Raw genomic sequence first — 12,760 nt, 5'->3', positions numbered from 1 at the left:
ATCGTCGGTCAATAATACCAGCTCTAATCGGAAAATAAAGTCAGATCGGTCGAGAAATGGAAAACACTGTGAAAATGAAAAATGTTTGATTTGCAAGGGTTAGCTTCACCCTCCAGCGATTTCACTACATAGTCGCCGCTACGACTTAGACATGTTACATATCATTGTATCAACTTTAGAACACCCTCGCCATGGAAAGTAGCCACCAGTGCTTTCCGCCAATTCTCTACGCTGGGCTACAGCTCGTTGTTCATGCCAAAATGTTGTCTTCATAGCCAGCGGTTCTTGTGAGCAGAGATGAAACTCAGGGAGAGCCAATTACGGGCTGTATTGGGGTTGATGAAATTCTTCCAACCGAAAATCTGCATGAGTATCTTCGTGCCCTTGCAGAGTGCAGCCGAGCATTGTCATGAAGAAAGAAACGCATGTCATTTATGTTATGCGGGCTGCATGACATCAGGCGAAATCTCTCTCCAGGCCCTCAAACCTGGCGGAGAGACTATTTTCTAGACATCTTTACGTGTTCACCGTGCGCTCAGTACTGAAACGAGCACACAACGCTATCGACAGGCATACCAGAGACACCAGTCACACATCTGTGCAAAGTTTCATCAGGCTTTCACTGTGGTTTCCATTTCGCACCCAACTGGAACGAAGTTTCCAAATAGCCCTCGTAATACAAGAAAGTACAAAATTTAAATAAAATGGATATTTATGAAAAAAATTATGTGTACCAACTTTTATTTTTCTGTGCCCTTACGTAGTCACAGTGAAGGACTTGCCGCCCACAGTACTACTAAGTCTGCGCATCCTTACGATAGAGACAAGACGTGCCCTTGGTGCTCTACGAGACTGGCTGAGTATAACCGGGATGAGTGAAAATTCCGTGGAAGAGTAGTAGCACCGTGGATAGTACGCCAATACTTATTTACCTAATATTTCGAAGATATTTATATCAGCATTTGAGCATAAATTTCTTTGAATTAAATGTCTATGAATATTTACTGTGTTGCGTGGCACAAAAGAAATACCATAAATTGTTAATAAGCCTGCTGAATTTCTGCCAGTTGATAATAGACGCTGTTGTGATGATGGATTCGCTTCTCTAACACTAACAGCAGCAGGACATTCTCTTTCTTTTCTCAGTATAAAACCTAGAGGTGACCCTGTTATGTACTATTTAATTCGCTTGTATCATATTACAGAGAACCAATTGGCTTGCAGTAGTGCCTTATTTAATCAATAAGTTAGCAAGCAAGGATACAATGTGGAGAAGAAGTAGAGGTACTAACCTAGAAGGCCTAAAGGAGCTGGCAATGTGAAAGATAAAACAGAACCAACGCAAAGCTTCACATAATTCCACAGAGGTTACTAAAAATGAGTTAACGGAAAATTATGAACTCACTTACATTATTGCGCCCAAATACAAGAGTTTCAGAAACATTTAACTTGCAGTATATCGACGCTTAGTTTCTTAAATCTGTCTCTCGAAAATACGGTCAGGTTGGCATCTCCAGAGAAAGGCTTAGAAAATACAGAAGGATCGGCCAGCAGAAACACCGAATGAGACGTAACATAATTCTGAAGAGAGAGGACAGATACAATCAAGGTTTCAAATACTGAAAATTAAAAACATCTGGAAGCACACACAAGGCTCCAAGAGAACGACCAAACGGTTCTTTCTCATCTTTCTGGATACCATTGAAATACAAGAAGGGAAAGCTTGTTTATTGTCCTTCCTCCATCAAATCTGTGTTGTACGAGTTATGTGTCTCTGCATGACAGCGAAAGGCACCAGTACGTTTCAAAAAGCCGCTCGCAGGAATGCAATTTTTCAGTGGGCCGTCTCTACAGTTCTATTGTTCACATAGATAAGGGATCAAATGCTTTGGATAGCCTAGCGAAAATTTGTTCACCTAAAGGAAGAACGGACATGCTGTTGCTATCCTGCAGTACAGAGTCGAATTTTATTAACATTGTACACTGCTTACAGCCCCGGCAAATTGAAAAAATCGGTAGGGGCCTTAGGCGGCTTATAAAAGCATCATTTGTTCCTGGGTGCTTCCTGAGAAAACCGTAAAATACTGTTTTTAGTCGTTTTTGTTCCGTGGGATGCAGTTATCTAAATAGCTAACCACAGCAAACGTCTCAGATTTCACATGTGTTTTCTTTAGATATTTATCCAGAAACGCCATTTTCTCGTTTTCGAAAAGTCTTTAACTTTTTAGAAAATTTTTACGCGTGATCAACATACAACTGAAAAACCATGATTCTTCGGCACCAAAAGTACCAGTTGTGGGGATAGCCACTTCTATAATTTCTATTCACTACAAATTGCCGAAATTTTTATCAGATGTACTTAAGATGATGTTCTCGGGAAACTTTGAAACTTTTTTCGGTAACATTATCCAGTACTCGGGTCCAGAGGTTCAAATTTACCGTACTTACGAATGCAAAATACACACCTAATATCCGGTTCGAGGGATAAATGTAGCCTTAACTGTCTTAGAAAAATTATTTTATCACACAAAATTCTTTGTACTTGCAAATTAAACATAGCATGTTCTGGTATACTGAAAGTGTGGCCCAAAACTGTTGTGCATTTTTATGTAGAGTAATTTATATGTGTCAAAGCGCTGTCGAAGTATAAATAAACTACAAGAAATTTACTGGCCTACAAAACTGGTTTTATATAAGCCGTACATCTTGCTGTATTAGGGAAAAGAAGGGAATCAGCGGGAAAATGCTCCTTTCAGAGCACAAAAAAGGCATATATGTTCCTCTTTAAAAGATTATGGGCGCGCGGTTAGAGGCGTAATGTCACGAACTGCGCTGCGCCTCCCGCCGGAGGTTCGAGTCCACCCTCGGGTATGGGTGTGTGTGTTGTCCTTGGCATAAGCTAGTTTAAGTAGTGGGTAAGTCTAGGGTCTGATGACCTCAGCAGTTTGGTCCCTTAGGAATTCACACACATTTGAACATTTGAAAAGACTATGACAGAAAAGCGGGGAATCAGCTGCCTCACTCGCCATTCATCCTTTCTCGCCAAAAATTTTGGCTTGTGAACGTATTCGCGGTCTTTGGTACTGAAGCAGAGCACCAGAGAGGCAGTGGTGGTGGAAGAGAGAGGAGACAATGCCAATGGAAGAGAAAGAGGTAGCAGACAGGAATAGACGATGTTAGTGAGAAAGAAGACAGTGGCAGTGTGATGTACTGCAAATCAAAGGGAGAAAAGGAGACAGCTGGACAGAGACATGTAGAGACAGTGGTAGTGAGTACGAAGGCATAACAACGAAGAGAGACTGGATAAAAGAAGTTAAAATATTGTATTTTAAAAGAATAGAACTATGTTCACATGCCAAAATTTTTGCTGAGGAATGAGGCAGCTGCTTCCCCACTTTTCTATCAGAGTCTTTTAAGGAGGAACATATTTGCCTTTTTTGTAACCCGAAAGGGGCATTTTTTCTCTGGTATAAGTTGTTCCAAAATCTTCATTCTTGATTACAGAGAAAAGTTATAAAACTCTTCCAAAAGATTACATTCATAAACACTCATAAAAGATATATAATTTATTCTAAAATATCCAGCCTTTAATAGTGATAAAATTACCGAAGCAACTTTGATCCCCCTTTTGTATATTAATAGTACCTAGTTTTAATATGGAGTAGTGAGAAACTACTATAACGTGATTTAGGTAATATTACACCAAAATTGTTTCATATCAGCATTTTATTTAAACTGAAGCGCCAAAGAAACTGGTATAGACATGCGTATTCAAATACAGATATATCCAAACAGGCAGAATACGGCGCTGGAGTCGGCAACGCCTGTGTAAGACAAGTGTCTGACGCAGTTGTTAGTTCGGTTACTGCTGCTACAATAGCAGGTTATCAAGATTTAAGTGCGTTTCAACTTGGTGTTATAGCCGGCACACGAGCGATGGGACACAGCATCTGCGAGGTAGCGATGAAGTGGAGATTTTCCCGTACGACCATTTCACGAGTGTACCGTGAATATCAGCAATCTGGTAAAACATCAAATCTCCGACATCGCTGCGGATGGAAAAAGACCCAGAAAGAACGGGACCGACGACGACTGAGGAGAATCGTTCAACGTGACAGAAGCTCGACATTTCCGCAAATTGCTGGAGATTTCAATGCTGGGCCATCAACAAGTGTCAGCGAGCGAACCATTCAACGAACCATCATCGATATGGGCTTTCGGAGTCGAGGTCCTACTCGTGTACCCTCGATGACTGCACGACATAAAGCTTTACGCCTCGCCTAGGTCCGTCAACACCGACATTGGACTGTTGATGATTGAAACATGTTACCTGGTCGGAAGATTCTCGTTTCAAATTGTATCGAGCGGATGGACGTGTACGGGTAAGGAGACAGACTCATGAATCCATGGACCTTGCGTGTCAGAAGGGGACTATTTAAGCTGGTGGAGGTTCTGTAATGGTCTGGGGTGTATGCATTTGGAGTGACATGGGACGCCTGATGCGTCTAGATACGACTCTGACAAGTGACATGTACGTAAGCATCCTGTCTGATCACCTGCATCCATTCATGTCCACTGTGCATTCTGACAGGCTTGGGCAATTCCAGCAGGAAATGCGACACCCCACACATCCAGAATTGCTACAGAGAGTCTCCAGGAACACTCTGAGTTTAAACACTCCCGTTGGCCACCAAACTTCCCAGACACGGACATTATTAAGCATATTTGGGATGATTTGCAACGTGGTGTTCAGCACCCACTCGTAGTCTTACGGATTTGTGGACAGCCCCGCAAGATTCATGGTGTCAATTCCCTGCAACACTACTTCAGGCATTAATCGAGTCCATGCCACGTCGTACTGAGGCACTTCCACGTGATCGCGGGGGCCCTACACGATATAAGACAGGTGTGCCAGTTTCTTTGGCTCTTCGGTGTAGTTCTTGTATTTCTAAGTTATCAGTATATTTTGAATTACCAGTTAATTTCTTCGGCAGTTGTCTACTGTTTGTTTAAGAGCACATTAGACTCCGTAACACTAGAAAGTAGGCACCTAAGCCGTAAACTAGGTAGTGTAAAACAAAAAAAATTATCAAATCTAGGCAAACACATATGTTTTCTTAAATAGTAACAACAGAATGTTTACCACATTTAGGAAAGATGTATAGAGAGGGCGATCATGATAATGAGGCCAGTCATGATAAAATGTAGTCCCCTGCGCCTTACGGAAGTCAGAGCTTCCCGGTTACAAAGTCATTTGAAAAGAGTTATTCTGAGCAGTTGTTATTCGGATAGAGATTATAGACACCTGTGTGCCTACGACGTGAAAGTAAAAGAGCAAATAGCAGCGAGAGAGGGCAGCATGTTAAGAGGAAAAGATAACACTTTTGAGTGACGTACATTGAAATGACCGTCACAGGAGAATCTAACTTCCTAGATACATTAACTGTGAATGTAGCTGTAAGATGATGATATCAGAGAAGATTTTCTTCTAATGTTCTTGAATATAGGGATGCGTAGGATCTTGAAGAAAAGGTTGCGGAACTCGAGAGGATAGTTTGAAAGGGTAACACTGGACATTCTAAATTGGTAAGCGATGAAACGCCAATTTATGAGAGATAACATGAGATGCTGGTGCTACAAAAAGTTACACAGCAGTGTTTCACACCTTGGCCCCATTAAGAGATTCTGAGGTGACATGCATTCCAAGGGTCATCGCAGGATTATCTGACTTCGTTTTCAGTGAGACTCCAATGTGTATCTGATAGACTTTCCTTGGTGTAGCTATCACATGACGTTACCAGAATTTTTCCTACAGCATTTCTGAAAGATAGATAGAGAAGGATGTTGAAGGAAAAGATTAGGGTACAGAGAGGACGGCTTCAAAGAGTGTCATTATCCAGTCTGGTTTCGTAAGTGTAAGAGACCAATTTGCTTAAGAAACTTTAAAGTTCTGGTACCTGAGGAGGTCAAGCAGCAGAGTTGTGAGCACGTTGGCAATATTCATGAGGTTATTGAGTGATGTCCACGCTAAAGATCATCACTGGAGAACGCGACTCAGTGATAGATGGGAGTCCAATGAAAGCTGTGTACAGTTTCTATGGACATACTTTTGAGACAATGATCCCAGAGAACGTTTTCCTGCAACGGTCCAGAAAGCAGGTGACAGTGGAATTTTGAAGGAAAGCTGAGGGCCTGCTGGATGGTTTTGAAGAACATTCTAATTTGGTAACCAATGAGAAGGCAACTTATTTCAGAAAACAAGAAGTTCCAGAGGAAGAGGATCTTACTCATTAATACCATGCCATTTGATGTCATTGAGGAGGATCTGTAATGAGCTGCATATGGGAAGTGCTCAAGGAAGAATACAATTCTGTCATCAAATGGAGTAGCGTTGGTGTTCAACACAGTTCCCATGGATGTATATGTGATACGACGGTATACGAGAAGATTTCGTTACAAAGGTAGGTAAAAAAGGATAGGGAAGAATATTTAAGTACAATAAGAGGGTCTGGAATTATAACTTCATAGGTAACGATTGCGCATTCTGAGTTGGTAAATGATGAGAGCAAATTTATATAAAAGATCTTGAGAAGCTGGACCTTGCATAGGTTATCCAAAAGCGTTGTGCAAGCTGACAGCGTCATCACTAAAAGTTCTGGCATACTCGTCAATGGGAGTACACTAAGGTGACGAAAGTCATGGAATGCCTCCTAATATCATGTCTGACCTAGTAGTGTAGTAGCTCAATGTGGCATGGACTCAAAAAGTCGTTGTGGCAAGGACTCAATAAGTCGTTGGAAGTCCCCTGCAGAAATATTGAGGCGTTCTGTCTCTACAGCCACCTGGAACTGTGAAAGTGTTGTCAGAGCAGGAGTTTTCGCACGAACTGATCTTTCGACTGTATTCCATTCATGTTCGATGGAATTCATGTCAGATGATATGAGAGACCAAATAATATACTCGAACTGTCAAGAATGTTCTTCAAAGCAATCGCGAAAATTTGTGGTTCAGTGACATGAGGCATCGTTGCTTGGGAACATGAATGGATGCAAATTGTTTCCAAATAGCTGTACATAATTATTTCCTGTAAATATCGGTTCAGTTGGACCAGAGGACACAATTCATTTCATGTAAACACAGCCCACACCATTATGGAGCCGCCACCAGCTTCCACAGTGCCTTACTGCTAACTTGGGTCCATGGCTTTGTAGGGTCTGTGACACACTCGAACTCTATCATAAGCTCCTACAAACTGAAATCGTAGTTCATCTGACTAAGGCCCGGTTTTCCAGTCGTCTAGTTTCCAACTGATATGGTGACGAGCCCAGGAGAGGCACTGCAGGCGATGTCGTAGTGTTAGCAAAGGCACTTCTGTCGATCCTCTGCTGCCACAGCCTATTAACTCCAAATTTCGCCGCACTGTCATAACGGATATGTTCGTCGTACGTCCAGTATTGATTTCTCTCGTTACGTTACGCGGTGCTGCTTGTCTGTTAGCATCAACAACTCTACGCAAACGCCGCTTCCCTCGGTTGTTAAGTAAAGGCTGTGAACCACTGCTTTGTCCATGGTGAGGGCTAATTTGGTATTCTCGCACACTCCTGAGGGTGTGGATCTCAGTATGTTGAATTTTGTTGCGATTTCCGAATTAGAATGTCCCACGTGACTAGCTCCAACAACTAACCCGCTTTCAAAGTCTATTAATTCCTGTCGTCCGGCCATAATCACGTGAGAAACTGTTTTGCCCGAACCACTTGAGTACTAATGACCGCTCCGTCAATGCGCTGCGCTTTTATACCTCGTGTACGTGATACTATCGCTATCTGTATATGTGCGTATCGCTAACCCATGACTTCTGTCATCTCAGTGTATAATGGATCCTGGACACAGTTAGCACGTACGTACAGTACATACGAGATGGTGATGTTAGAGTTTTACTTTAGTAGTCTAGGAAAACCAGACTATAGGATGCTGAAGAAATGTTGAGGGTTTCAGGGATGGTTTCAAAGAGTATCACCAGATATTCTAATTTGGTAAGCAACTAGAAGGCAATGCATGCAAAAATATTTGAAATGCTTGTCACAGAGGAGATTACCAAGTAACAATGCGTATTTTGACAGCACTGTGGAGCCTCTGGAGTGACATCCGCTGGAAGGGTCACCACTGAAGAATTCTCTGGGATGCATTTGTGAGTTATGACGCTGCCATCAGTGGTCCAGAAGGAAAGGGAATGTTGAAGGAAGGGTGTTGAATGAAAAGAGAAGAGCCTGGGAAGAAGGAATGTCACTTGACAGTCTGATATTGTAACGATGCGAGATTCCTTGAGGTACGTGATACTATCGCTATCTGTATATGTGTATATCGCTATCCCATGACCTCTGTCACCTCAGTGTCTAATGGGTCCTGGATACAGTGAACACGTACATAGTTACGAGATGATGATGCTAGAGAGACTTTTACTTCAGTAGTTTAGAAAAACCAGACTGTAGGATGCTGAAGAAATGTTGAGGGTCTCGAGGATGGTTCAGTGAGTACCACCAGATATTCTAATATGGTAAGCAACTAGAAGGCACAGCGCGCAAAAATACACTCCTGGAAATTGAAATAAGAACACCATGAATTCATTGTCCCAGGAAGCGGAAACTTTATTGACACATTCCTGGGGTCACATACATCACATGATCACACTGACAGAACCACAGGCACATAGACACAGGCAACAGAGCATGCACAATGTCGGCACTAGTACAGTGTATATCCACCTTTCGCAGCAATGCAGGCTGCTATTCTCCCATGGAGACGATCGTAGAGATGCTGGATGTAGTCCTGTGGAACGGCTTGCCATGCCATTTCCACCTGGCGCCTCAGTTGGACCAGCGTTCGTGCTGGACGTGCAGACCGCGTGAGACGACGCTTCATCCAGTCCCAAACATGCTCAATGGGGGACAGATCCGGAGATCTTGCTGGCCAGGGTAGTTGACTTACACCTTCTAGAGCACGTTGGGTGGCACGGGATACATGCAGACGTGCATTGTCCTGTTGGAACAGCAAGTTCCCTTGCCGGTCTAGGAATGGTAGAACGATGGGTTCGATGACGGTTTGGATGTACCGTGCACTATTCAGTGCCCCTCGACGATCACCAGTGGTGTACGGCCAGTGTAGGAGATCGCTCCCCACACCATGATGCCGGGTCTTGGCCCTGTGTGCCTCGGTCGTATGCAGTCCTGATTGTGGCGCTCACCTGCACGGCGCCAAACACGCATACGACCATCATTGGCACCAAGGCAGAAACGACTCTCATCGCTGAAGACGACACGTCTCCATTCGTCCCTCCATTCACGCCTGTCGCGACACCACTGGAGGCGGGCTGCACGATGTTGGGGCGTGAGCGGAAGACGGCCTAACGGTGTGCGGGACCGTAGCCCAGCTTCATGGAGACGGTTGCGAATGGTCCTCGCCGATACCCCAGGAGCAACAGTGTCCCTAATTTGCTGGGAAGTGGCGGTGCGGTCCCCTACAGCACTGCGTAGGATCCTACGGTCTTGGCGTGCATCCGTGCGTCGCTGCGGTCCGGTCCCAGGTCGACGGGCACGTGCACCTTCCCCCGACGACTGGCGACAACATCGATGTACTGTGGAGACCTCACGCCCCACGTGTTGAGCAATTCGGCGGTACGTCCACCCGGCCTCCCGCATGCCCACTATACGCCCTCGCTCAAAGTCCGTCAACTGCACATACGGTTCACGTCCACGCTGTCGCGGCATGCTACCAGTGTTAAAGACTGCGATGGAGCTCCGTATGCCACGGCGAACTGGCTGACACTGACGGCGGCGGTGCACAAATGCTGCGCAGCTAGCGCCATTCGACGGCCAACACCGCGGTTTCTGGTGTGTCCGCTGTGCCGTGCGTGTGATCATTGCTTGTACAGCCCTCTCGCAGTGTCCGGAGCAAGTATGGTGGGTCTGACACACCGGTGTCAATGTGTTCTTCTTTCCATTTCCAGGAGTATATTTGAAATGCATGTCTCAGAGGAGGTTACCAAGTAAAACCGCATATTTTGATAACATTGAGGAGCCTTTGGAGTGACATCCGCTGGAAGGGTCACCACTGAAGAATTCCCTGCGATGTATTTGTGAGTTATGATGCTGACATCAGTGGTCCAGAAGGAGAAGGAATGTTGAAGGAAGGAGAGCCTGGGAAGGAGGACCATCACTTGACGATCTGATTTTGTAACGATGCGAGATTCCTCGAGGTGCTAGCGCCTGAGGGGGTCAGCCAGCCAGTTACCTTGGTGACGTTGAGGAGCACGGCGTTGAACATGAGCGCGTAGTAGCCCCAGACGGAGAAGCGGCTGACGAGCATCATGAGGTCGGCCCAGGCGGCGAGCACGGCGAGCGCGGCGGCGTGCACAATGAGCTGGTGGCGCGTGGAGACGGCCATGTCCGCCGGCTGGCCGACCTCGCCGGCCGCCGCCACCAGCAGCACCAGCGAGCTGCAGCCCAGGTTGAGCCAGGTCTCGCTCTCGCGCAGGTAGTGCTTCGGGTACATGCCCACCTGCGCCAGCCCGTGCAGCAGCAGCGTCACCGACGAGACCAGCGCCACGCGCCGCAGAGCGCGCTCCACGCTGTTCTCCGGTTGCTGCACACACACACACACACACACGAATGTGTGGTTTCGATAGCCTGAGAATTCCGGCGCCACTACCCTCAGGGGTGCCATTCTATCACTATTTCACTCAAACGTAGGATTTACTAAAGCTACCGAAAAGTTGCTCTGACGTGTAGTTACTGCTGCTGAACAGGAAGATTTGTAATTAAATTTGGAATCGCACAACATTCTATGTTGGGCCCATATTTCCTAGCATCTTTACACTGAGAGCACTTAGTTTACTGCTCTTCAACTAAAATATACAATGTACTAATTCTAACCAAAAAGTGCTCTGCTGTTTAGTCACCACTGCTGAACAGCAATAAGAAGGTCGTATTTAATTGTGGCGTCCCACAAAGTTCCAACTTATGGCCAGTATTTTCTTGGACCATTACCCAGAGAGCAGTGGTACTACTGCTCTTCGACTAAAATATATAATTTACTATTTCTATCCAAAAAGTGCACCGCTGTGTAGTCACCACTACTGAACATCGGAAGAAAGGTTTGTAATTAATTGCAGAGTGCTGCAAGGTTCCATCTTAGGGCCAATATTTTCCAGTGCGTTTACCCAGACAGCAGTCATTCCACTGCTCTCAGATTAAAATAGACAATATCCTAATTCGACCCAAACAGTTTCTGCTTTGTTAGTTACCACCAAACAGTAGTAAGGTTCCTTACTAAGCAGTTCACCAGAGGAACAAAACTGGTAATCGTTAGGAAATGAAAAGTTTGTTATGTTTAGGATATTTACGTTGCAAAGTTTGTCATGGACACCACGAAGCAGTGGAATGAAATCACCATAAAACGTAACATATATAAATTTCCATTATTTCTGCTTACACCATGACTTCAGCGTAAAACTGCGCGTGGTCCAAACAATAACGTTCCTAAGAACTCCACTTGACGATGAGCCTGCAGTGCCTCGAAAACTAGTTAATGGTATAAATCTATCAAATTAAAAAAGCGACTGGTTGCATATTATACCTACATAAAACGTTGTTACTATCGACAATTAGCACGTTAGAGCAGTCGTGGAGGAATATTCAACCAGACAGTGACGCTTGAATAATTAATGAATAAAATTACATCTACAAGTAGTTTGCTTACTCCGTTTCTTTCGTTTAAGAATAAATAACAGAATGGCGATAATTATTCCTGGTATTGTACAGTAATCTCCTCGGTCTGTGTGTCTGTCAACTTGAGTTTAGCACTGTTCGACACTAGCGCAGTGGCATTAGTTTAGATTCTCTTTATTTTATATCCTCATCTGTAAATTTCGCTGTGAAAAACGTCCACGGCTCCAAGAAACTCGTAGCTGCTAATACTCCCGCACACAGAGTAGTCGCAACGTTAGAAAACGGTAGTAAAATGAGGGAAGAGTGGCAGACTGACGCTTGGTGCAGGCATTGACACCTAAACCTCAAATCATACAAATGTAACGTATTGCGAACAAATTGTCGGTAAGTTCCTAGGAGTCAACCACTGCTGGTGCACATACCTCGCGAAAAGACCATGAAACTCACACGGAGCGTCAGTAACAGCTATTCCTCTCTCCCACCACTGGCGACCACAGCTGGAAAGAGAGGGAATGGCAAAGTTACACGAAGTACCCTCCGCCTCACACCAAGGTAACTTACGGGTTACAGATGGGGATGTTTATGCTTCAATTTATGTTTACAATGAGGTGACAGAAGTCATAGGATAGCGATATGCACATACACAGAGTTGTCAGTGCTAACTGACAAGTAACACTGCGTGAAATCAACATGGCACGTGCGACGAACGTATCCGTAAGGGTAGTGCGGTGAAATTTGGCGTAAATGAGCGGTGGCAGCAGACGACCAACGAGAGTGACTTTGTTAACAGCATGAATGACATAGCCTGCAGCGCCTCCCCTGAGCTCGTGACCATATTGATCGGATGCTAGACGTCTGTAAAACCGTGGCCTGGTCACATGAGTCCCGATTTCAGTTGGTGAAGCTGATGACAAGGTTCGCGTATGGCGCAGGGCCCACGAAGGCGTGCGCACAAGTTGGCAACAAGGCACTGTGCAACCTGTTGGTGGCTCCATAAAATTGTGGGCTGTGTTTGCGTGGAAAGGACTATGTCCTCT

The 12,760-nt window shown here is 44.8% G+C and overlaps 1 protein-coding gene across 1 annotated transcript in view; it reads right to left on the bottom strand.

Moving 5' to 3' along the window:
- Window positions 1-12,760, bottom strand: part of LOC124545763 (transient receptor potential channel pyrexia-like) — a 233,800-nt gene that overhangs the window by 47,996 nt on the left and 173,044 nt on the right. The window contains exon 10 of the mRNA XM_047124708.1: window positions 10,288-10,638. Coding sequence (XP_046980664.1) covers window positions 10,288-10,638 — 351 coding nt within the window. The remainder of the gene's footprint in view (window positions 1-10,287; window positions 10,639-12,760) is intronic.

This window comes from Schistocerca americana, chromosome 8, assembly GCF_021461395.2.
Source record: "Schistocerca americana isolate TAMUIC-IGC-003095 chromosome 8, iqSchAmer2.1, whole genome shotgun sequence".
In the NCBI taxonomy this organism is placed as follows: Eukaryota; Metazoa; Arthropoda; class Insecta; order Orthoptera; family Acrididae; genus Schistocerca; species Schistocerca americana.
Note: the sequence above shows the minus strand (reverse complement) of the source record. Positions and strands in the feature narration are given on the sequence as shown.